This window comes from Pyxicephalus adspersus, chromosome 5 (assembly GCF_032062135.1).
Source record: "Pyxicephalus adspersus chromosome 5, UCB_Pads_2.0, whole genome shotgun sequence".
NCBI lineage: Eukaryota > Metazoa > Chordata > Amphibia > Anura > Pyxicephalidae > Pyxicephalus > Pyxicephalus adspersus.
Genome location: NC_092862.1, coordinates 53,586,819 through 53,612,362, shown reverse-complemented (window position 1 = coordinate 53,612,362; position 25,544 = coordinate 53,586,819). Strand labels below are relative to the sequence as shown.

Here is a 25,544-nt window from a genome sequence, read left to right as displayed (position 1 = left end):
CAACCTCTAGGAGGTGTATTTAAGAGACGAACATGTGGTTACATTGAAAAGCTTTGGCAACTGAATAAATGGAAGCACCTAGAAGAAAGATTACAAAAGATTTCAGTAAATGCTAAAAGGTGTGAAATGCGAAAAAAGAAATGTTGTTCATCTGATGTATAATCAAGCCGACACATTAAAGAAAGTTTAAAGGGAAACGTGGAGGATAGAGGGATAGGCAATACAACAAAAAAGCTCCCTTATATGAAAATCTGCTGGCTGGCACATATAAAAGTATGCATACTATTACAAAAAATAAAAAACACAGCATTTCTCTTACTGACTACTGAGCAGGTAATATGCTGTGTAGTGTATGGCTCCTTACTGCACCATTTACATGTTACATATACACACATTAAAGGTCTGGCCTTGTTCCAGCATGCAGCCCTGTATCAGAACACAGTGTATATGCACTTTTAGAATAAAGGAGGGGTAATATTGTGCCATAAGAAGATATAGTGAAAGTCAGGTGCTACACAGCTGGTTTGTAGAGGTTATTTCTAACTCTTTCGCAACTTTTTTTTTTGCATGTCTGCTTAAAGATGACATGGACAAGGGAGCATCCCCATTGTAGAGGGTAATATCTGGGAAGTTGTGGTCTGTGTCAGAGAAGCCTCTTTATTAAAGTCTACAGTTGGGAGGTATGTTTATATATTTTTTTAAAAGTCTAAAGATTGTACGCTCTTCTGGACAGGGCCCTCTCCTGCTCCCGTGTCACGACCTGTATCGATCTGTAATTTGTAACACCTATTTATTACACAGCGCTGTGTAATATGTTGGTGCTATATAAATACTGCTAAATAATAATAATTCATTAAGGTTATATAAATTACATGAGCAAACTTATACTTGAAGGGAAAAAGGTCAGTGCATCTTTGCATTATCTAACTCACCTTTAGTGAGCTAAGCTTGAAAATGATCCTCTCCTTCTTTGTGCCATTCAGATGGCTGAGATGCATTATAGAGAACTTATTCTGAGGATGTTTTTTGTCAGTTAATGGGTTGTTTGCAGTCTTAAAAAATACACATATAAGGTAACATCACACAGGCAAATAAAAATACAGTGATATTCATACAGAACTAGGAAATGTCTAGACATTTTACAAACCATACTACTTCAATTGGAGTTTCAAATGGACTTGCAGTCCTGTGCTAAATCATGCTAAAACTGAACACCATACCAGTATAAGCTTTGCTAAAAAGACACCCTGCAAATTGGTGGGGAAGGGGATCCCCGTTTTTTGTGGAAACCCACTTAAGTGTATTGTTGTGTGCCTATGGTTAACTAAACTTGGGACCTAAAAAATGCAAAAAAAAGTGCTGAACTGCAAACTTCCTCGTTGTAGAATGATGGACTTCAAACAATTTGGAAATTGTCTTATAACCCTTCCTAGATTGATGGGTGGCAAAAAAAATGCTTTTCTGAGATTATTGCCGATGGCCTTCCCCTTGATATTGTGTTAACACACACCTGAATGCTCCAGACCAGCAAACCACCAAAACTTCTAGTTTTATACAGGTGGGTGCTACTTTTCATAGAGTCACTGTACTATTTCCTACCATATGAACATGACAAATTGATTTGGTAGTTTAAACTCCTCAAATTATGAACTCAGATGATGATACCAATTATAGGTGGGTGTATGCTGGTACTCACATGTACTTGTTTTACATCACATATAATCTCTACAGTATAAAACCATTTCTGGCTATACGTTTGGGGATTTTATGAGAAAGATATATTTTCAGGAACATTTCTTAGGACTAGGGCACACAGGTCAAATTTTACTTCCAACCTGATGAAATTGTTTGATCCTAAATTAATCTGAAGTGAATTCAACAGCTAACCAATTGTATTAAGACACATTTTAGGTTTGAATTGCATTCCAGTAGATCAGATGTGTTGCAAATATTGCTTGACATTGAGAAGTACACAAGTTGTGTTGTATGTACAAACAAGCAAGCAAATCTGATTGCCTGTTTCCTTCCTTACAGCCAACCCTTATGTAAACTTTAGGTTTAGTTTTACCCTCTGCTCCGTAAATGCAGGTTTCCAGTGCTCTTGCTTTGTGGCTTCCACAGTCTTAAACATAACTGCAGTGTCTGACGCTATTCATGCTGTAGTAATTGAAGCAACATCATGTCCCACGTCAAAAAAGATTTTCAGCACAATTACTTCTTTTTGTCACTTTGAATTTAACAAACATGCAGTAAAGGAAACACAAGGAGAAGGGCAGCCGTTAAGTATGGACAGAATTTCCCAGATACAATCTAATTAATGAGACAAGGCATGTTTAAAGGAGATGTTCTTTTGGTAAATATGATAAAGAACTATGTACATTTCCCTTTGTCATTCCATCCAACTTTGTTAGTGCTGGCGCAGGCCGCAGTCCCTCTTAATTGTTTGGCTCTGGTAAGGGCTGAGTCTGATCACTCACTGCATTGTTGAGTTGATGGGATTCGTGTAGCTGGTTATAAATTGATAATCTAAATTAATTCATTCAAGCAGAAATCGATTTTGTAACTCCTTGAGAGCTTGTAATAATGCTTACCTCCTACTGCTTGCTGCATTTGCTGTTTCATAAAAGCTGGTCGGAAACAGCTGGATTCAGGTGACCTGCTAGCTCATTAAATCTGTTACATGTTCCTCCTAGTAAATGATATTAACCAGAAATGTCCTCACGTTGATTTTTTTCCTTTAATTTTATGACAGAAATAACCTAATTTGTAACACAAAATAACAATCTCCTTGGATTACTTTGCCTTGTTAAAATATTTTATGCATTTTTCATTTACACGGAGGTAATGGAAAAACACTTAAACTATCTGTTATTTAAACCACAAGAGATATGTTACTGAAAGTCTGATAGCTTCCAAAATGATTGCCTCTTCATAGCCTCTGCTTTATTTCTGCAATAAAGGGAGGACATTTCAATTCATAGGTTAGTAAATAAAGCACAATACCTTTTCTCTTTTTCTTTATTTTTTTTGTGTGGAATTGCTACACAAGGAATTGGAATACTTTCTAAATTCATTAAGGAGTTCATGTCATACTTTCCCTCCTGATTTTTAATACCCATTATGAATGTTGCACTTGCTTCATCTGCAGGGGATAAAATCTCATTCTAAACCGCAGCTTAAATGAATTGTTCTATATATTGTCCTTTCTGTCTTTAATGAAGGATTGGGGGGGGGGCATATTTGAATTAAAGCAAGTCTGATGGATCAAAGTAATTAGAAACATCTATAACATAAGTGAAGGCAAGATCCACATTTAAACACATTTTGTAAATGACATGTAGACATGATTGCAAAATGACATTGATAAGCAAAATGATCATTTAGAATGACCATCATCACATTTTTGGTTGAGATTAGATCCTCTTTCTTCTATGAGCTATTAACTTTGTACTAACCAGAGGGCTTCAAATAAACCTAGCAATGTAATTTGCTGCTAACTATGGAATGGAAAGCTGGAACAGATTGGATTCTCAATGTTAATTATGGTAACACAGGTTTAATATGAAGAATACAAAAGATAAAAGAAGGTGCATTTTGTTAAAACCCACACATTTTCTTTGCCTTTCTTGTTCACCCAGGTATTTCTTTAATTAATAGTTTAATTAATGGCTTAGGTGTATCTGCATCTTTAATTGTACCTCCATTTTGTCTACAGGCCTCTTATGACAATATTGTAAATACATTTTTTTATTGTTTAGGATGACAATCGGTACAATAGTTTAAACTTTTTAGCCCTCCCAGGTCAAAAAATCATTTTTTATTGGGTTAGAACACATGAATCTCCTTTGCAAACAAACAACAATACCCACACCTAGTCATTTTATGGGCAAGGAACTAACACAGAATGACCTAAGACAGTCAATAGTTTCTGTGTTGGGATGCCTTTATTGTAAAGCTAGTTAGACATTTCATCAGTGCTTCTCTGCATCAGTGTCGCCCTCACAATACAACAGAAATGCAAGTTTCACATAATCAGCAATCTATTAGTCTTTTCAGTCTATTTGCACTGCAATTTAAATCAAAATTGACTATATATACAGTGAGGGAAATAAGTATTTGATCGTGATCCCCTGCTGATTTTGTACATGTGCCCTCTGACAAAGAAATGACCAGTCTATAATTGTAATGGTAGGTTTATTGTAGCTGTGAGAGACAGAATAACAACAAAAGAACCCTCAAAAACCCAGTGCTCAAAATTCAGAGCTTGATGTGCATTGTAATGAGTGAAATAAATATTTGATCCCCTATCAACCAGCAAGATTTCAGGTTCCCAGGTGTCTTCACTGTATGCAGGTAACGAGCTGAGATTAGGAGCACCCTCTGTAAGGGAGTGCTCCTAATCCAAGATTGTTACAGTATCTGTATAAAAGACTCATGTTCACAGAAGCAATTATTATTATTATTATTAAACAGGATTTATATAGCGCCAACATATTACGCAATCAATCAATCAAATTCCAAAGCCACCATGGCTAAGACCAAAGAGCTGTCTAAGGATGTCAGTGACAAGATTGTAGACCTACACAAGGCTGGACTGGGCTACAAGACCATTCCCAAGCAGCTTGGTGAGAAGGTGAGAACAGTTGGCGTAATAATTCGCAAATGGAAGAGACACAAAATAACTGTCAATCTCCCTCAGTCTGGGGCTCCATGCAAGATCTCCCCTCGTGGAGTTGCAATAATCATGAGAACAGTGACAAAGCAGCCCAGAACATGGGGGGAACTTGTCAATGATCTCAGGGCAGCTGGGACCATAGTCACCAAGAAAACTGCGCCGTGAAGGCCTAACATCTTGCAGAGCCCACAAGGTCCCCCTGCTCAAGACAGCACATGTACAGGGTTGCCAATTAACACCTGAATGATCCAGAGGACAACTGGGTGAAAGTGTTGTGGTCAGATGAGATTAAAATTGAGCTCTTTGGCATTAACTCGCCATGTTTGGAGGAGGGGGAATGCTGTCTATGACCCCAAGAACACTATCCCCACCGTCAAACATGGAGGTGGACACATTATGCTTTGGGGGTGTTTTTCTGCTAAGGGACAGGACATCTTTACTGCATCGAAGGGACAACGGACAGGGCCATGTACTGTCAAATCTTGGGTGAGCACCTCCTTCCCTCAGCCAGGGCATTGAAAATGGGTAGTGGATAGGTATTCCAGCATGACAATGACCCAAAACACACAGCCAAGGCAACAAAGGAGTGGCTCAAGAAGAAGCACACGGAGGTCCAGAAGTGGCCTAGCCAGTCTGCAGACTGGATGATAGGGGATCAAATACTTATTTCACTCATTACAATGCACATCAAGCTCTGATTTTTGAGCACTGGGTTTTTGAGGGTTCTTTTGTTGCTATTCTGTCTGTTACACCTACAATAAAACTACCATTACAATTATAGACTGGTCATTTCTTTGTCAGAGGGCAAACGTACAAAATCACACATCATATATATATATACATACACACACACTATGATACTAGTGATCTAAAGTGTATATGGATATGTGGAAGAGCAGGTATGGCCTGGGTTTATTCACTTTTTATATCTGATATTGTTTGAAAAATTTGAAACAACATGTGAAAGTCAGGGGGAAAAAAAGCAAGAGATTTCAAGGAGATCCACCCACCTATTGTGTGATATTCAGACTATACTGATTGACAAGTGAAAAAAAGCATTTTATCATGGAATTTAGAAGTAATTCCAAACAACATCTGGAGACAACTAGTAGGAATTTAGGGGAACAGAAGTTTATCTGAGCACTCTAAACATGCTTTTCAGGAAACACAACTGTGTTCAATTGGTACCTGCTCAACTTCTTTTTGTACCCAAATAGCTATTCCTGCTTCAAAACACTGCAATCTTTAGTTCCATTTTTTTTCCCTGCTGTATGCAAGGCTTTGGTCTCAAAGAGGGCAGTGTGCGAACAATTAAACATTAGGCAAATTGGCCACATAAGGTAATGTGTTTAATATTGGGCTCTAGCTTAACAGTTGAACTTTTTCTATGCGTCAGTGACCAGTCACTCAGCAGCCAAGCAGTCTTCTTGTTCATCGGGTATTCCTCTCAGAGTTCATGTTTAAGCCAGACAGATATTAAAGAATAGCTACAATTACATCTAGAGAAATTATTAGTTTTTAATCAGAAGATTAAGCTATTAAGATAATGGTACTTAAGATTTATTTTATTAACTTAATAAAATTAAAACTCTGTGGAAATAAACCATCCTTTTAATTGTCAGACAGAGAATAACTGCATTGATTTTTATCTCCTGATAATAACAAAATCGTCCAAAAATTATTTCACACAAAATGTACTTTTGAGAGTTTGAAGAGCACACTGACGTGTGTCATCTCTGGAACATATATGGCATTAAAAAATTAAAAAGTAATAAAAAGTGGCAACAAAGGAAAGAACATTAGTATGTGGTCATAAAAACAAATGAAACACTAACTGATTGCCGTTTCGAAGACCCTGTCAAAATGAATGCATTACTGTTAATGGAGTAATGAAAAATATGATAATTATTTTGGATATTCATCAATAATAGAGCACGGAGCTCATATAGTGCTTTACAAGAGCACTTGCTATCTCTTAACAGTAGATGGATTCTTTGCTAACCACCCTGCAGAGAATTATAATCTTAAGTATATCTAAAGAATGCCTTATCAAAAAATAAACCATTTAAAACAGCCCTTAAGGGAAATGGGGAAAAAAGTCTAGGAAGTCTATACTTCAAAATATTCTCATAATTTTCATTAGGATGGTACAACCCACATATATAAAACAAATATAAAGAGTTTAATGATTAGACCTATTACATCAGTGGTTTAAGGAGTGTAACAAAACAAGCAGTATTGTTGGGTAGGATAGCAGTTTAGCCAGAAAATGTCAAGCTCTGTCCAGACATATAATAAAGGGGACCATAGACATGCCACGGAGGTGGAAAGATCTGACCACCAGTCAATGTTTAGAAGGATCACAGCACAACATGCACACTACACTGGTCAAGCTAACATGTTTTTGGACTGAGCAGATACTCCTGGAGTAGGTTTTAATTTAAATGGACAATACCAACCAGCAGTTCTAATAATCCCTTGAGGCTGGATGGTCAAAGGGGATCTTCAGGGGTTGTGGAGTGCCTATAGACAGAAGATTGTTTATTTAACCTTTAACATCTCTAAGGTTTGACACACCATGCATTCTAGGCCATCTGACATTTTTTGTTTTTACACACATAATGCTTTACATGTTTTGATTGACACAACGCATTAATACAAGAGGATAATCTTCAAAGACCTTTATATATATCAGTGGTGAAAGTAAAGTCTAGCTTATCCTTTTTTCCCCTTTCAGATTTATAATAAAATGTGCTCTACACTTTTTCTAGAGCAGGGGGACCTTACCCATTGCAAAAGCATTGCACAGAAAGGTGGGATAAATAAAAAAAACCTCACAACAAAGCATATATTATGGTACATTATTCACTAAATAGAGAATTACACCATTTCAAACATGATTCCTCCTGGTGACCACAAATACACTATAACCCAAAAACAGCATGATAATGCATCAACCTGGAGGGCACCCAAAAAACATTACTTTCAATGAATAACCAGTACACTTTTGATTTTACACATTTAGAGAAAATAGAATATTAAAATATCACAACTGTGAATATTAGGAGATGAAAACACTACAAGATGCAAAATTAAACTTTCACAAGATTAAATTATGTACTGCAAGCATTTGTTTCTGTCTTTGTAACATTAAAACTACTATTTATGGCAGATATTATATAATCACATAGGTATGAGATTTTTTTTTTACTTTAGCATTTGGAACCCCTCTGTGGGGTTTCAAGAAAAAAATGTAATGTTAGACATTTAGACACGCTACATGCTGTGTGACAAAGAAAGAATATAAAATGGTAATCCACAAAGAAGATGACAAAAATCTCTCCATTTAGCATGCAAAAATCTGATTTCTAGTCACAGGAGTATTCTTCTGAATAGCACTACTGACAAATAGTCAAGGGACTCAATTAACAAAATCAGGGCATTTTAGGTCCATAATGATTGAGGAAAAAAAAAGCATGTGTTTGTCAGATTGGGATTATCACTGTAAAAATACTAATTACATATTAGTTTATTAATTAACCCATGATTATTTACATGTATTTGATGAGTTTTGTACACTGATGTAGTCAATGTAATGTACTAATGACTACAATAGAATTAAAGGAATTTTATTTTACATTTTCTGTACATCATTTGATTTACAACCTCAATTGCAATGAAAAGGCTCATGCACACTACTCGAGCATAGAAACACTGGTTCAAAAAGAACCAGCATCTGCACATGTGACAGTTGGTGGCAGCGAGCGGTACAAGTACTGCTCACTGCAGCCCCCAATTAATTCCCTACGTGGCTGCCGTAGGGAGATACTATATGTAGCGTCCCCCCAAGCAGCTGCAGTTCCCAATGTGAGGGAGAGGTAAACACATGGCACCTTCACTGCCAGTGTGAACCAGCCCTTAAACTACCTCCCTTCCTAGAGTCTAACTCTGCTCCATCCTCACCTAGTGGAGTAAGACCTACAGTAGCACTAACCTAGTTGTAGCTGTATTTTCTCTTTAGTCTTGTTCATATATGGTAAACCATTTGTATATACACACACACACACACAAATATATATATATATATACACATACACACACACACATATACATACATACACACACAGTTAGGTCCATAAATATTTACATTACCACAATTAATTTTAAATGAAACAACTCAGATGCAGTTGAACTGCAGACTTTCAGCTTTATTTAGTGTGTTGAACAAAAAGATATAAAAAATAAAATGTGAGGACTTGGTTGAAAACCCTTTGCTGGCAATGACAACCTGTAGTCTTGAACTCAGATGCTGGGTTTCCTCCTTTTCAATGCTCTGCCAGGCCTTTACTGCAGCAGCTTTCAGTTGCTGTTTGTAGGCCTTGCTGTCTGAAGTTTAGTCTTCAACAAGTGAAACGCATGCTCAATTGGGTTCAGATCAGGTGACTGACTTGGCCATTCAAGAATATTCCACTTCTTTGCTTTAATAAACTCCTGGGATGCTTTGGCTGTATGTTTTGGGTCATTGTCCATCTGTATTATGAAACGCCTTCCAATCAATGTGACTGCATTTAGCTGGATTTGAGCAGACAGTTTGTCTCTGAACACCTCAGAAATCATTCAGCTGCTTCTGTCCTGTGTCACATCCTGGATAAACACTAGTGTCCCTGTGCCACTGGCAGCCATGCACACCCAAGCCATCACACTGCCTCCGCCATGTTTTACAGATGATGTGCTATGCTTTGGATCATGAGCTGTTCCATGCCTTCTCCATACTTTTTTCTTGATATCATTCTGGTAAAGGTTGATCTTGGTTTCATCTGTCCAAAGAATGTTTTTCCAGACCTGTGCTGGCTTTTTCACATGTTTTTGAGCAAAGTCTATTCATGCAGTCTTCTCTTTATGGTAGACTTGGATATCGATACACCTACTTCCTGGAGAGTGTTGTTCACTTGGTTGGCTGTTGTGAAGGGGTTTCTCTTCAGCATGGAAATGATTCTGTGATCATCCACCACTGTTGTCTTCTGTGGACGTCCAGGTCTTTTGGCGTTGCTGAGTTCACCAGTGCTTTGTTTATTTCTCATGATGAACCAAACTGTAGATTTTGCCACTCCTAATATTGTAGCAATTTCTCGGTGGGTTTTTTCTGTTTTTGCAGCTTAAGGATGGCTTAAGAGCCATCCTTAAGCTGGAGAGCTCCTTTGACCACATGTTGTCTGCAGCAAAATCTTCCACATACAAGCAGCCCCCCCCCCAAATCAACTCCAGGCCTTTTATCTGCTTAATTGATAATGACATGAAGGAATTACCCACACCATCCCAAGAAATTGTCCAATTACTTTTGAGCCCCTGAAATGAAGTGATTGTGTAAAAAAAAGGCTTTAGTTCCTCACCTTTTTATGCGATCTTTTTGTTCAACCCACTGAATTAAAGCAGAGTGTCTGCAGTTCAACTGCATTTGAGTTGTTTCATTTACAAATAATTGTGGTAATGTACAGAACAGAAATTAGAAAAAAAGTTGTGTCTGTGCAAATATTTATGGACCTAACTGTATATAGCCAAGAAAAGGTTAGCTGGAGATTAAAAATATGTAAAATCGGAAAGAGTACCATATGACAAACTACTTATGCCGAAGCACCAAGTTCATGGCATATAAAAGGGAAGAAAAGAAGAGGGGTTAGTTTGGCACTTAAACAATGAGGTTTAATTGAAATATATTTGTGTTTCAGGTTGATACCATCTAGGGTGACCACGAATTATACAAAATTCACCTGAGCTATAATATTAGGTGAGGGATAGCAATTCCAATTAGGGAAAATACAATAATGATAATTTCAAGCACAGTAATATCAAAGGTAGAACACAGCCATCTCCCCAGATGCATTTAGCCAAAAACGCATGTATTGATAAACAATAGTAGTAAGTAATTTCCAAAACAATATGTGTGCTAGATGGTGTCCAACCTGAAACACAAATATATTACAATTAAACCATATTGTTTAAGAAACCCCCGTTCTTCTCTCATTTTTATGAGATTAAAAAGAAGTTTACTTTTTTTTTATTTTGGTGAGGTACCCTGGACAAACTCGAATGTAAAAAGCAGATATAAAATACTAATAAGATCACTGACAAAGATCCTTGCAAAAGACTAACCCTCATCTGGATGTCCTCAGAGCCACAGGCTACATCTTCTTTTCTACCTGAAAGTCACTAGTAACCATTTCCACATGCTACAATACAACAGTAGCTGCACATGGGACAGAAGAATAATGGTGTATATGAACAATATCACTGACATTGTGATCCTTTAGTTGACTAGGAAGCAGGTTCTCATGATTTTTACTTTTTGAAGGTAGGTAGCCAGTGCAGAAAATCAGCATAAGAACCACAAGTAGTACAAGGACAACAGGAATACATTTGCATATTGATAGAATTCTGTTTTGGGTGGAGGTGCAATCTAAGCACCAAATAGCCTTTCCTTAATTTAGAAAGGAATTCATTATTTAATCAGTCCAGTGTGCAGAAACAAATATTTGTGTGAAGGTAATTAGCAGAAAAAATGTGCATCTGCAAATTATGTGTGAGGTTACAAAAATATAAATGATGCCAACATTGAATACCACTCTAAATTAACAAAATATTGCCAGCATAAATTGAAAGTTTATAGATGCAAAGGACATGTTTTACTTCTTTAATGTATTAGAGATGTCACTGCATATATTGCTAATGAAAAAGCAAAGAGATATAACCTTGATTAGTTTCTCTTTCCAAATGAAATCTTTGCAACCTTATTTAGGATACAAATATATAGAATGTGTCTAAGGGACTCAATATAGGGAAAAAAGAGAAAAAACAGGACTGTGACTGGCTTTGTAGGCACACAACATATTCTTACTGCTGATTTGGGAAAAGTAAAAAAACAAACATTAGCAGAAGAGCTGTAGCTTGGAAGAAGCAAATTTGCACTACAATATAGCTAGACTAAGGCAAAACGGTTTGGTGTATATTAGCAAATTCTAAAATCCCTGTTACAGTCATTTGATTTTTAGGGCTACAAATATTCAAAATGGAATAACTGCACAAATTACACTACTATGTAGTTCGCCGTGGTGGTGGAATATGAATAACATATGAAAGACAAAATAAAGATGTGACCAGTCAAACTTATGTGACTGACTTGCCTCCAATTACACAGTGCTCTCCGTTGCATCAATAGAGCAGCTTGCATTCTATGAATGGACTGGCAGATGCAAGCCAAGTTGTACTTTAGGAAAACATGTATTTTTTTGCCAAGATAGCTGTGAAGCCTCACAGATGCTAGTAACTTCTTTTTACTTGGTGTATTGTAATACTATTTTACTTGATTAATACAGAAAAAAAAAAGATCTATGGCTTAGGTTTTTGTTTGTTAGTTTTCAGTATGTTTTTCAAAATGTACTAAACTGCTTGCAACAGAAAAAACTAAAGCAATGGCTTAAGCAAAATTTAGGAAAATATATATAATAAAAACAAAGAAAATCAACCTGACCATATGGATTAGTTTACTTCTTATATTTAAAATCCTACAACTTTCTGCAACTCTAAAAAGGGAACACGTAGAAAAAGATTAATACTATTTATATATTCTTCCCTTTTACTTTTCAAGAATGTGCATGAGAGTGAGTGGAGTACCAATAACATCAATCAAGCTTTTTTTGAATATTGAATCCATCAATTAAGCATATGTTGATTAGCTGGTGCAATCAATTCTATTAGATGTATGCTCAATCTCAGAAATGACAGAATATCAGTTGTTTTACTATCTGGCACTAAATGATATCAAAAAGATTTCAGAGGAAATTTGATTGAAAATCAATCGAAACCCCTTTACCGATAGTTTTGACCTGTCAATGAGATACAAGGCTATGCAGCCATTGATAACCTGCTGTTCCGACCACAATTAATAAGATGAACAGCCTTTCTCAATCAAAGATTATTTTTTTTTTTAATTAATAATTTTAATTTTTCAGTCATGATCAATTAAAAAAAGGCTAAAAGATAGAGGGTGAATCAAACAGTACTGGAACTGTAAAAAGCAGTACTGTTCTATGTAGCATGAAACATCAAAAAACAAAACAAAATGAATGGAGACTTATTTACTTACTTATATATGGTTAAATCAAATCAATATGGAAGACATACAAAGTGGTGCCAATGCTACATATTGTAGAATGCAATAGAACTAATCATGTAATTTAACATTCATCTGATATTACGGATTCAGATGATAAAACTTGTTGCAATTTAACCAATGTCATATTTAGAACTGAACCAGTTTTGATATATTTCTTTTTTAAGGCATCTTTTTATAATCAGTGTCTTTACTTTTTGACTTTGTACAGTATGAGAATACATTAGTCATATTCTTTTGACATTATGACTAATTTATCTCCGAAACGTTACATAAAATTCCAAGATGTATGCATAGCTTGTCACATTACAAAAAAACTAAAAAGAGTTAATGGCTCTTAATTACCTTGGTTATTATTAGAGTATATCATTGTTGATTTTCATAATTGATTTTAATACATTTTTTAAATATTCTGGAATTCTTTCAAATGTAATCATATAATGTGAAAAAATGATTAAATCCCATTATTCTTTAAGACACTTGCCAGAAAAACGTCATACGCTTTTCCTGTCTTAAGCAAATACTTTATGCATTTTAGTTCTCCTTTTGTCAAACATTTAACTGCATCTAGGCTTTGGGCTCTACCACTCTTTTTGAGGCAACTCTGGTCAAAGTGTAAGTTTAAATCTGAACTTTGACCACATGTGAGACAAATATAAATGCTGCTATGGATTTATTAATACAACCTTACATATTTTATTTTTTTTAATGCAAGAAGTATTTAACCTTGATATGGTATCAGCCTCTCACAATCCCCTATATAGCAGATTTAGACTGGGAGAGGAAGAAGCAGGAAATAAGCCGATCAGTTGTGCTGCAGTTGAAGAATCTCTCTGATGGGTTGAGAAAGCAGAGTAACTGACAGATATATTATATTGTATATTAATCTTCTGCTGCTGCTTCACTCACTGTCCATTCACAGTGTGGAAGTGGCTAGCAGGGTGCTGTACATAGCATTACAGAACCCTGCCATGGTATCTATCTCAGCACTGCTGGGAGGAATTATGCAATTATCAAAATGCCTTCATTTGTAGATATTAGTCTGGAGGTAATGTCCACATGTGATGCTAAGAATTCATGATAAGAAAAATGAAATCTCTTGTGTGCAGTAAAATAACCATAAACAATTTCAGTGCAGGAAGAGCTGTACAACTGCAATATAGTAAATATAGAAAATCAAGTACTAAATTTGTGTGTGATGTACTGAGTTCCGCATCCCATTCAAATAGGTTGAATTCCCAAACACACCTGACACCATTGGTGGCAGGAGGAGGCCTTCCTGGTTAAACTACTGTCACCTCTAATGGTTGGAACAGTTTTAGCAGACAGAAAGTGAGGTAAAAGCCTCTAATAGCAACATTAGTAGTACAAATACTTTTTTTGCAGAAATGTGGAAATTTAGAAAATCTCTGGCGGAGCCCTAAAAAAAACAAAACAGTAAATATATACACAAGGCTTTAATCTATTTTAGCAGTAGACTATTTCTCAATATTCCTCAATTTGTTCAAATTAATTTCCTTTCATAATCCAATACTATAGTAATTTGTATTTCACTGTGGAACCTGTAGTCACTACAAAGATCAGAAAAAAAATCATAAAACCCATCTCATGTCTACAAAACCTATTTTATCAGAATAGTTCCAGCTTACAATAAATTACATGTAAAACAATAGGTGCAACACAATGACCAGAAAAAAAATGAAATTAAAAAATGGTCATCAGCATCCAATTTGTCAAATCAGATAATTTCAAAAAAGAATTGTGTGTGGATTTCTTCTCATCTTTTATGTAACAAAAAAACCCCCACAAAGTAGTAAAAATGTGAAGGTTTATAAAGAACCAAAAATAAGTTTTTTTAAAACATATCTTTGTCAGTGACGTGTTTGTATATTGTCATTACCGAACAATCCAAAGAACCCATTTGAAAAAAGTACAAACATTACTATAGTTTCTAATGACAGCCTTGTTTGGTTAATTCATATACAACCTATGATACTTTTGATAGTGAAGCTGGTAGAACTGCTGATATGAAAATTACCTTCAAAATTTGCTAGAACATGTATACCAATCCTCGTATTTCCTCTCAATTAGTTTATGATGAATCATATGTCAGAGGCAGCCAGGCATCCAGTATTTTTATTAGGAGGTTAGTAATAGCAGTCCTTGAAATTCTTTTTATAACATATATTAGGAATGCATCATTCCTGCAATGCCAGGCGTCTTCTTTCATGCAACTAGTGGGGTATGGAGATGGAATGAATCCACACTTTGGATTTGTGAACAGCAAGTTTTGGCAACATACCTTCTAATGAATTTAATTTCCACCAAGGCTCATGTTTACTACCATATAAAAATATATGAATTAATATAAAAAAAAATATTAGGGGGTGAACTTTCAGCCTTTTTTAGTAGTCGTATTTACAGTAGCAAACAGTCCATATGCTGTCAGGATTTTAAGCAGTGCTGTAAATTAAATACGGGTTGCAAATGACAGACAGATACAGAAAGTGACACAGGAGGAGGAAAGGACCCGGTCCAGAAGAGTTAACAATCAAAGAGGTAAACATATTGAAACAAAAAAATGGAATACATTTTAATCTGGACTTCATAAGTTTGGCTTTTGGTCCTTTCCTTTGTTCACACCAAAAGTTTTATTACTGTTTGTATTCCTGATGTTGAGTATTGTATTGGTAATCATGGTCACGGAGATAAAAAATAAAGACAAATCTCATATTTTAGAGCTGTCAACAAAACAAAAGATGAGGAGAAATTAAAAAAAAAAGTTTTCAAATGTCACAAACCGGAACCTGAGGGGAAATGTTCAGTTCTCCTAGGGATACTGAATCAAAAGAAATTACTGTGTACCTGGAGTAAGAGTTGGCACAAATGTATGACTCAGATTACACAATCCTGGTTTTGTGGTAATCTCCTTACTACAAGTATGTCCTGAGTAAAGGAACAAAAGAGAAGTCTCCCTAATGGGTCACATACATATAAACCCCATGACAGGTATTCTAACCATTTCCTACTTTGGCTAGTCATAGACTTCAGTGATTTGCCATTTGGCAAGAATGGGCAGAATGGGCCATCAAATTAAACGTTGACTATGATATTAATATAGCAAATATAACTAGAATTTGGATTATCAATTAAAAATGGAGAATACAGCTTCCAGACAAGCTGCTGTAATTTTGACAGCAAATTACTCTAGAAGTGACAATTCTTCTAAAAACATCTATGCAAGGCCAATGATCAGTTTATAAAAATGTCCTAAATGTATTACCTCAGTGTTTTGGCTGGATCTCTGAACGGTCTACAATGCCAAATAATAAAGCCCTCATAAGGTTGGGCAATGAAAAAACCCCAGTGAAGTTTAGCAAAAGATCCTGCTGAGCTACTGCCAGAACATTGTACAAAGAATGTCAGATTTCATTCTCAGCAGACAACTACAACAACTGATGCCTTGTAGTCAAAAGGCTGTTAAATTACCTTTGAAGGGTTACTGGCAGCCCAAATGTTCTTCTCATTTCTATTTAGTTCCAAAAGGCTCTTGGTCTTTGTGCTGATTGCCCTAACTGACAGCACAGGAAATCTGGACTTTGTAAACACAGCACTGCTGTATTGAATTACAGGTAACAAGTGTGTAATCAACCTGCACAGGCTAACCTTTGCAAGGAGGCTCTCCGTGTCCAGACACAAAGTGTATGTTTCAGTGCAGGAAATCAATTAGACATTAAAGCAGTTGATAATATAAAATGAGATAGATTGAAACACAAATAGCTGATTACTTTTAAAGACATTGTGCTTGAGAAAGCACAGCCGCACTTGAATACCATTAAACATTTTATTGACAGAAATTATACTGCAAGGAAGAATAAAGCCTTAAAGAGGTAGCACAACACTTTTTATATCTTAAAAGAATTCAGACTTATGTAAATAATGTTAATGATAAATATAAATGTTTATAATACCTAGTTTGTATGTGCACTTTGTAGGAGGGGGAAAAAATTTGAATCTGTATATTTATATATATATGTATACATACACAAACAAAATAAAAAGAGGGTGCAATAGCTATGGACGAGAATGTTTAAAAACAAAATAAATTAAATTACAACATGAAACACCCATTGGATTCCAGGTAGTTTTTTTTTTTTTTTATTCATCGCATGGAAGACTTTCTTTCCCAAATTAATGGAACCCTATCTACATAGAGTTTGTACATTCTCACCATGTTCGTGTGGGTTTTTTCAGTTACACTGGTTACCTTCTACATGCCAAACAAAAACCGGCAGGATTATTGGCTTACCCAAAAAATTTTGCATCAGGCTGAGACCGACATTAAACTATGACTGTTCCAGATATTTGATTTTTAGCTCTTCTGGGAACAGTGACATGATACAGACTATTCAAGAACAAGAAAGCAAATCATAAATTTCAGAATAAAATTGGAGCTCCTAATATGTATTTTTGTTCCAGGACAGTAACTCTTTAGGAACAAGGACTGATGGGTTTAACATTGTTATTCTTCACAATTCTAAAGTACAGATTTTATATATTCAGTGCAGATCAGAGTAACTAGAAAGTATTCACCAATATGATTCTTAGAATTATCTTTGTTTGGAAAGCATAGCAAAACCATGGAACTAATGGCATCTGCCCAAAGACTTGGGTAAACTAGAAATGTATTAAAGAACAGTAATATATCCATATGGAATCACTCCTGGGCTGGACTAGTGAAGTCCTAAAAGAAATGTTGGTGGGGTTGAAAACAGGTGGTTCATTTTTTAAAACCCACAAATATATGAAGGAACCAAGTCATTATTGGACAATGGACAGAACTTAAGCAAAATGCCAGAAGAAAGTAATTTTGCCAAATGAGGCAATGTCAGCCTTTGAGCATTAGGGTGTACCTAGTTTTTCACAGTATTCCAATACATCAATTAATCATTTTGTTGGTAAATTATTTTTTATAAGTCTATTATCTTTATTTGAAGGCACTGTTAAACTAACAATTTCAATGTTTTCACTCCCAAATAATTTGAAGAAGTCAACAATTTTCATGTGGCTATATATGATATCAAATACATTTTTAAGAGCTTCACAGCCCTGTAGGATAATAAAGCAGCAATCTTGAATCATGACAAAACTCTCTGCTAATACATTCCACGTTGTTTTTTAACGCCTGTATTTATAACCTACCAGCACGCCCATTTCACATAACGCCTGTGGATCATATATTCTTCAAATTAATATTGGACTTCTAATAGGAATGCAGGTTGTATGAACTTTTCTATAGTATGTCCCTTATGCAAAACAAAACAAAAAAAAAAAAAAAGAAAAAAGAAAAGAAAAAAAAGGAAATTTACTTGCCCAATTGCAATTTTTAATTACACTCCTCTGTCCTCTGGGCACCACCATGCTTACCTGGTCTTTCGGACCTCCTGATCAGCTAGAATAGAATGACATAACTCCCGCATGTGCAGAATAATCAGACATCCTACACTGATCTGCAAACAGGCAGGTAAGTATGTTTTGTTGCAGAAGAGACATCTCTGTTTCTTATGCAATAAAAATCCTGCCTGTCTGTAGTAATTAATTGTAACTATAGTTCCATTTTAAAAATAGATAATGCTCCTTTTTATAAAGGAAAAATAAAACAAACGCAATAGATACAAGATATGTTAATAGATACAAAATATGTTTAATTGTATCTCTTGTGATATTGCTTTTTACTATAGATTTTTTAAAATCTGGTGCTCAACAAGAAATGTTCCTGAGAATTCTATATGACAGTTTCAATATCACTGCCATTTAAAAGTATGACATAATAGCAAACCTATGAGGGAGCACATAGGAGAGATGGGTAATGAAGCTGAAACTGTGGCAACAATTTCAAAGGTGCAAATTGACTGTAAATGTTTTGGATCAGATGAAAGGAATATAAAAGATCAGGCAGAACATTCCCAGGAAACATTTCAGAGGGTATTTGAAACAGACACTGTGTGCAGGAAAACCCACAAGGATTGAAATTAAAAAAAGGTGCTTCTGGTGAAAGATTAGGTTTTATATGGACTTTATTAGCCTCAATCCTTTTGAACATAGTAATTGTGCTATGAAATTTTGAGATCATTGAATAAAACTGAATGAAAATTGTTATGCTGACTTCACATCATTGCTTAAAGCTTTGAACTGAAGTACACCCCAAGAAAACAACACAAACATTTGTAGCAACTTTCAATAAGGAACCCATATGTGCATATTGGTGCAACTAAACAATAATTATATAATGTTCGAGGAATATTCAGATGCTTTCATTATGTTGGTTGGAATACCAAGACCTTGGCTCAGTGCAGTTCTGTTAATACTGCTAGTATATATTATAGGATATGTTAAAAGAATGTTATGAAAAAGTTTGATTCAGTAATAGAACTATAATAGAAATATACTATAACTGTAATAGAAGTGGCTATTTTGGTATAGTTATAAATTATAATATTTTAAGCATCAAACTTAAAAACAAATATTGCTATTGGATTGCAATATGGCAATTGGAGATGTTTAAAATAAAATCTAGTTGGGTTTCATGTATACAAATGAGGAGGAGACAATGAAAGACAAATTCTAATCAAATGTTACAGGCAACTCCCTGCTACAAGTCTGCCATCAGTGGTGGACATAGCCAACAGTGGCCCATGTTGACTGAGAAGGATCCTGGGCACAGGACACATGAGCCGTTATCTTTACAAAAAACTTGTGTTAACGCCCTGCACATCGGCTAGGGACGATCTTTGTATTTTACGAAACATTTATGTTCTTCTTGTTCATGCAGAGATTAGTAGAGGCAATGAAAATATAAAAAAAAATATTGTTCTCTATGTCTGCACAGCACTAAATGTAACCACATCTATGTACCAACTGTCTGCTGCTCTTATAACAAGACATATGATAGAAGAGAGACAGGCTATTTAACAGCCATGTACCCATACCCATAAGATAAATATGTATTTTACATAGTGATAAACCATGCATGGCAACAGACACGTGCAAGACATACCCAATATACTCTTCTTCCACTGCATTCAGAGAAAGACACTAGTCTTCAGGTTCAGATTCATGATCGCTGAAATAATTTGTTATTCACATTCCTTAGTGTGCTGAGCTATTGTGCTAGCCCAATACACTGCTCTAACTAGATTCACATTGATAATATATAGCCATAATTCTGTTCAATTAAAAACATATTTCAACAAAAGCCCAGAATATGACTGCTCTATGCATTTTAATAACACAAAGCACAGATCTGTGCTTATAGTAAATGCATATTGCTTAAAAGGACTTCAAATTATATTTTACATAAATAAAGACTGATCATATTAAGACAAAATCCGGTGTGGTTTGAATGTATGCTATAGCAACAGATAAGAATCTTTTGACAATTCTATTACACTTGAATAAAGTAATTATTCCAGCTTCTGGGATTTATTTATTTATTTTTCTAAGATATCCTCCTTTTTTCTGAAAAAAGAAACAATAATTGCAAAGCACTACTCACCCAACACATTCTATACAGTGTATCTTTACACAACCCTCCATATACCAAAACTGTTCCTCTTTCAAGTTGAAGAACCCCCACATATAATTTTAGGACAATAGAGGAGAGCACAGGACTGGAGTTGTCCTTTAATCACAAACGTTATATACAGAATACTTGTGGGCACAGGAAGTGGGGCTGTATTAAAATGTCACACTTCTTGAGGCATATCTGCATTATAATGTCCTTCTGTACAAGGGCATTCTCTTCTCTTTATTATATAATAATAGAATGCACTATTGGAGGATGCAAGTATGTTTTTTTTTTTGTATATGTAGGGTAAACTTTCAGCTACCAAGACCATCAAATATGAGAAATATTTTTTCCTGAACTGAGACTCTGAACCACTGTAACCATACCATTTTCTTGCTAAGTTCGGCTACAAATATCTAGTCGTTAAATAAAAAAATTAAAGCATTATTACAGGTGGTGTCCCTTTACCCTGCTGCAATTAGTACTGGCCCAAGAATACAAATATGGTGAATACTGTCCTGACTAAAAATACTTGTTATCATGCTACTATTTCCTAACATACACTTTCTTTGTAGAAATAATTTCTGTAGATTTTGGAAGACAGGAGGAGTGTAGAATTCCACATTTGGATTGACTGCGCAGCGCATGCATATCAACATTAACATGTGCTTGCTACAACTTTTCACTTGTTGGCTTTACTGTTAACCCATATGGCCTGATGATTGCAACAAAATCTCTAGGCTTGTACTGCAAGTTAAGCCCAACCTAAGCTTGCTTCTCACTTTATAAGTGAAAGTCAAACATGGTGGCACTGCAGAGGTAGAATATTGTAATTTTTCTTTTTACCAAAATTTATGCCAGAAAGTGATTGGCCAGAAAGCCATTTTTGATGATACCATAATAGGAGTTGAACCCACCTAACAAATACATTTTAAACACTTTGTTGCAAACAAATGAAGCACCTAATACCTGTAAAAGAATATATTAAGGATGTTCCATTCTTTTTTTTTTACCCAAACTCTCCCACCTCCCACTTACTTATGAGGTGCCACAACTGACAAAATATGACAAAATCAGCCTGCAATTATAACCAACACATCAATGCACACAATAATGCAGCTGCTTTCGATATACAATACATTTCTTTGATTGACTCATTCATTTGCTTTAAGAAATTTATATCCAATTCTCAATTACAAGCAAAGCATTCTTGAATGGTGTACATTCAAATGAATATACATTTCACTTTTCACAAAACGTATAGTGTTTTATTGAAAGGCACAGACAAAATGCAGAGCTTCTCACAAAAGAACGTGAATGATAAACTGCCAATCATGCTGATGTTCTTTATACTGTGACTGTCTTGATGCCAACAGCTGTGACAAGAGTCAATCTCTTTGAAGCATTTATAATGCTGATGGAAGTGGCTTACAACCATGTGTTTAAATCACTAGTTTTATCAGGCATAGAAAAATAAACAGAAGGTTCATCTGGAGAACTACAAACATCTAAAGTTTATATAAGCACAAACAACTTTCTTTCATTGTGCCGTGTTAAAAAAAAAAAAAAAAAAGATTTTTCTTGTATTTATTTCCTTTTTCCTAAATAAAAACTATAGGAGTATCTCTGGCAATTTAATAAAAAGTATCTCAGTTGTATAAACTTGTGACTAAACGTTTGTGTTACATGCCCTGCCATACTGTGCCTGCCTGACCAAAACTTGTTCCTGGTGTTTATAGTGAAATCAAGAAAGCCTGGTCCTAAGCTCTTTTTAGCAATGCAGCATGCTATTGACATTATATGGCACCACACAGTCCATTCAAATGAATTTGCTGCCCTAATGTAATACTAATTAAAATGTGTGCATTAAATGCACTGCAAAAATGTAAACCGCCTCGAAAAAGAAAAATAGATAACAACTTTCCAGTTCTTACCAGCATGAAGATAAGCTAAATCTGGATTCTCAATGTCTGTATGTTGTTCTTTCAAATGGTTTCGAAACTCCATAGGAGAATTTGTTCCATAGCTACATTTTGGGCAATTGTACATTTTCACGCCTTCATGCTTGCCAGTGTGCAAAATATGTTTGCGAACATTTTCAGCACAATTTGACCTAGGGGGAAAAAAATATTTTTAATGCATGTATATATAAAAATAACACACAAAGAAAGCATAGCACATCATACTCTATGTCCTAGAGGGTTGATAGAGGTAACAGTAAATATTTTGGTACCTCATAGCATCTGTTCAATATATACATAGATAAACCATACAATACAAAGAACATACATTTACCACGATTATACAGCATTCCAAGTTTCTACAATGTCACCTTAAAAGATATAAAGATTTTCATTTGGAGACCATAGATATTTTAAAAACCTATGTTAACATGGAAGGAAGTGAATGAAAAATACACTTATCCTTCCTTCTGCAGAGCCTTTGATCCCTCCATAATCAGATTACATTTGGTCCGGCGCCTTCCTGGATTATTCTTCATTCTAGCATTGAGGGACCAGTGGGTGCCGCCATATTCATAGGTCTTCTTCTAACGTCTCCCAATCTTGCACTACACAAGATTGGGTGACGCTTCAGTCTGAAAAAGTAAAATAATAGAAGCCGATCTCACTGTTCATGTGAGATTGGTATTTTTTACATTGTGGGGGAAGCCCTTTCTCTTCATACCCAAGATTGGCAAGTGCTGAAAGAGCAGCCCAAAACCTCCTGGGATATGTGATGTATGTAAAAAAAAAAAAAATACATATAATGTTAAAAATGTCATGATAGGACCACTGTAATAGAGGCAGAAATAAGCCATTCTTATTTAATAACCCTAATTGTAAAAAATAAAAACATTATCTCAGTAAAGCAAAGAATATTATAGTTAGACGTTTAGACAGACCCATGGTGCAGTCTTTAAAACTCACTTTTTAACCCTCCAGATATTTTTTTTACTTACAAACTATACATTTGCCATACTGTTTAAGACAGCTACTTTGCATTTTCTTCCAATGTTAAGAGACATTTACACTGGGGAACACTTTTTTGTTGAGTTGGATATTACACTTGTTTTTTACAAATTTTTGGGTGTTTTTTGCCATCACATCCAGTTTCTACAACACAGGGTACCCTCTGTTTTTGTCAAAAAACATACAAAAAAATAATGAAATAATAACTTAAATGTACTGTTTATTTAAATTTCTTTTGTTTATACAAAGGATTTATTGTTACTCTGACATTTTTTTACAGTAAAACATTTGAAAATTAATCAGGTAAGCGGTTAAGGTAAACATTTACATTTATAGCTTTTCCTGGAGTGATCAGTGTTAGGACAATCCCACCAGATGCTCCCACAATAGTCAGCCATCATATGTACATACCATCTACCCTGATACCGTCCTTCCATGACCATGGTTTTCCAGGAAGTTAGAAAGATGGCTATGCAGAAAATGCACCTTGATGCTTATATTGCAACCAAGCAAAAAAGTCTTTGACAATGACTTTGAATGATAACCAACCATTAATTTCGACTTCTGACATTGTCCTGATGTAATGTTCATCTTTAATGAGCTGCCGAATCGGTGGACCATCAAACACCCTGGCCTTTTTTCAAATGACAGGCTAGGAAATGCCAAAATGAGGTACTTGAAACAGTCTCCTTCAGTTGGCAAAGCTTTAACGAACTGCTTCATCAGATCAGTTTCATGTGCAGAGGCAGGAATATATTATTCTTTCTATCAACAAGTGGCTCAGGTAGAATGTTTGGATCACCTGGTTTTAGGGCCGATCTTGGAGGCCAATTCCTTTCCATCCAATGCCTCTCACGACCTCTGCTGTCCCACATGCACAGATAACAGGGATACTTGGTGTATTTGCGTTGCTGACCAAAAAGGAATCAAACCATTTTAAGGTCAAGACAGAAGACCCAAGTGTTGGTGATATTGCAACAACACAATGACTCTCTTTATGTCTGCATATACTTCACAAAGAGAAACTGAATGGCCAATTGGGAGTGATCCAAATATCTTCCCATTGTGAAGGAGGACACAATAGTCGCCATTCAGTTGAGTTATAGATTGGAATTCCCAATTCCACCATTAAACCAGGTATGGTATGACAATATACAAAGCTACTGTAAGTTCTAAAGTACTGCAGAAACGCAACTTCTCTGGTTCGAAAGTATGATACCTTTGATCCTTTATTAAGTAGGTTTTTCCCACGCAGTCTTGATGCTAGGAGTTCTGAAGCCTTCTTCGATAGTCCCAAATCATGTGCAAAATCACTTAACTCATGCTGATCAAATCCCTTACGAACAGAGTCCTCATCAATTTCAAACTCTTCATAATTGCTGTCACCTAGTTCATCACCATAATCATGTTTTTCAAGAGAGGGTAGTGTAACGAAAACCGGCACTGGGATTTCATCTGAATGAGCCACTGGGCATATAGCCAATGGTAGTCTAGGATACCCTATCTTACCATATGTTACGTGCCCTTCGACTGGGAATGGTAAAACTGCCACATATATAAGCTTATTTTACTTTTTATGTTATTTTAATTTTTATTGACTATATCACAATTTCAACACATTCCAATGCGTCTATTTTTGCGGTTATCTGTACCTTTAAGCAGCTTTGTAAATTCCAGAAAATGAAGCCAAGCCTTTAGGTAATTAGACAATTAGTTTCCGATAGGGAATTAGCCTTAATGGAGTAAACAAAGGGATGTATATTAAGACCTACCATCAAGCTTATGGTCTTTTGCTTTACATAATGGGAAATTTAAAAGAAATTAGTAGACCTCAGGGAAAAAAAGTGGACTTCCACAAATCTAGTTCATCCTTGGGAACAATTCGCAAACACCTGAAGAGTCCATGTTTATCTCTGAAAACAATAAGGTGCAAGTAAAAACACAATGGGACCACTGCTCAAAATTGAGACAAATCGATCCTAGAACCGGGGTTTCCTCAGGGTATCCGAATTCCCTCCCACATTTCAAAAACATGCAGTTAGGTAATTGGTTTCCCCCAAACTTGTACTGTATAAAAGACATATGACTTATGACATTAGATTGTGAGCCCCTTTGAGGGACAGCTAGTGATATGACTATGGAGTTTGTAAAGCACTTCATAATGTG

The 25,544-nt window shown here is 35.5% G+C and overlaps 1 protein-coding gene across 3 annotated transcripts in view; it reads right to left on the bottom strand.

The window, feature by feature from the left end:
- Positions 1 to 25,544, bottom strand: part of ZNF407 (zinc finger protein 407) — a 275,487-nt gene that overhangs the window by 51,112 nt on the left and 198,831 nt on the right. For all 3 annotated transcript variants that reach the window (XM_072411522.1, XM_072411521.1, XM_072411523.1), the window contains one exon: positions 22,344 to 22,522. In XM_072411522.1, coding sequence (XP_072267623.1) covers positions 22,344 to 22,522 — 179 coding nt within the window. The remainder of the gene's footprint in view (positions 1 to 22,343; positions 22,523 to 25,544) is intronic.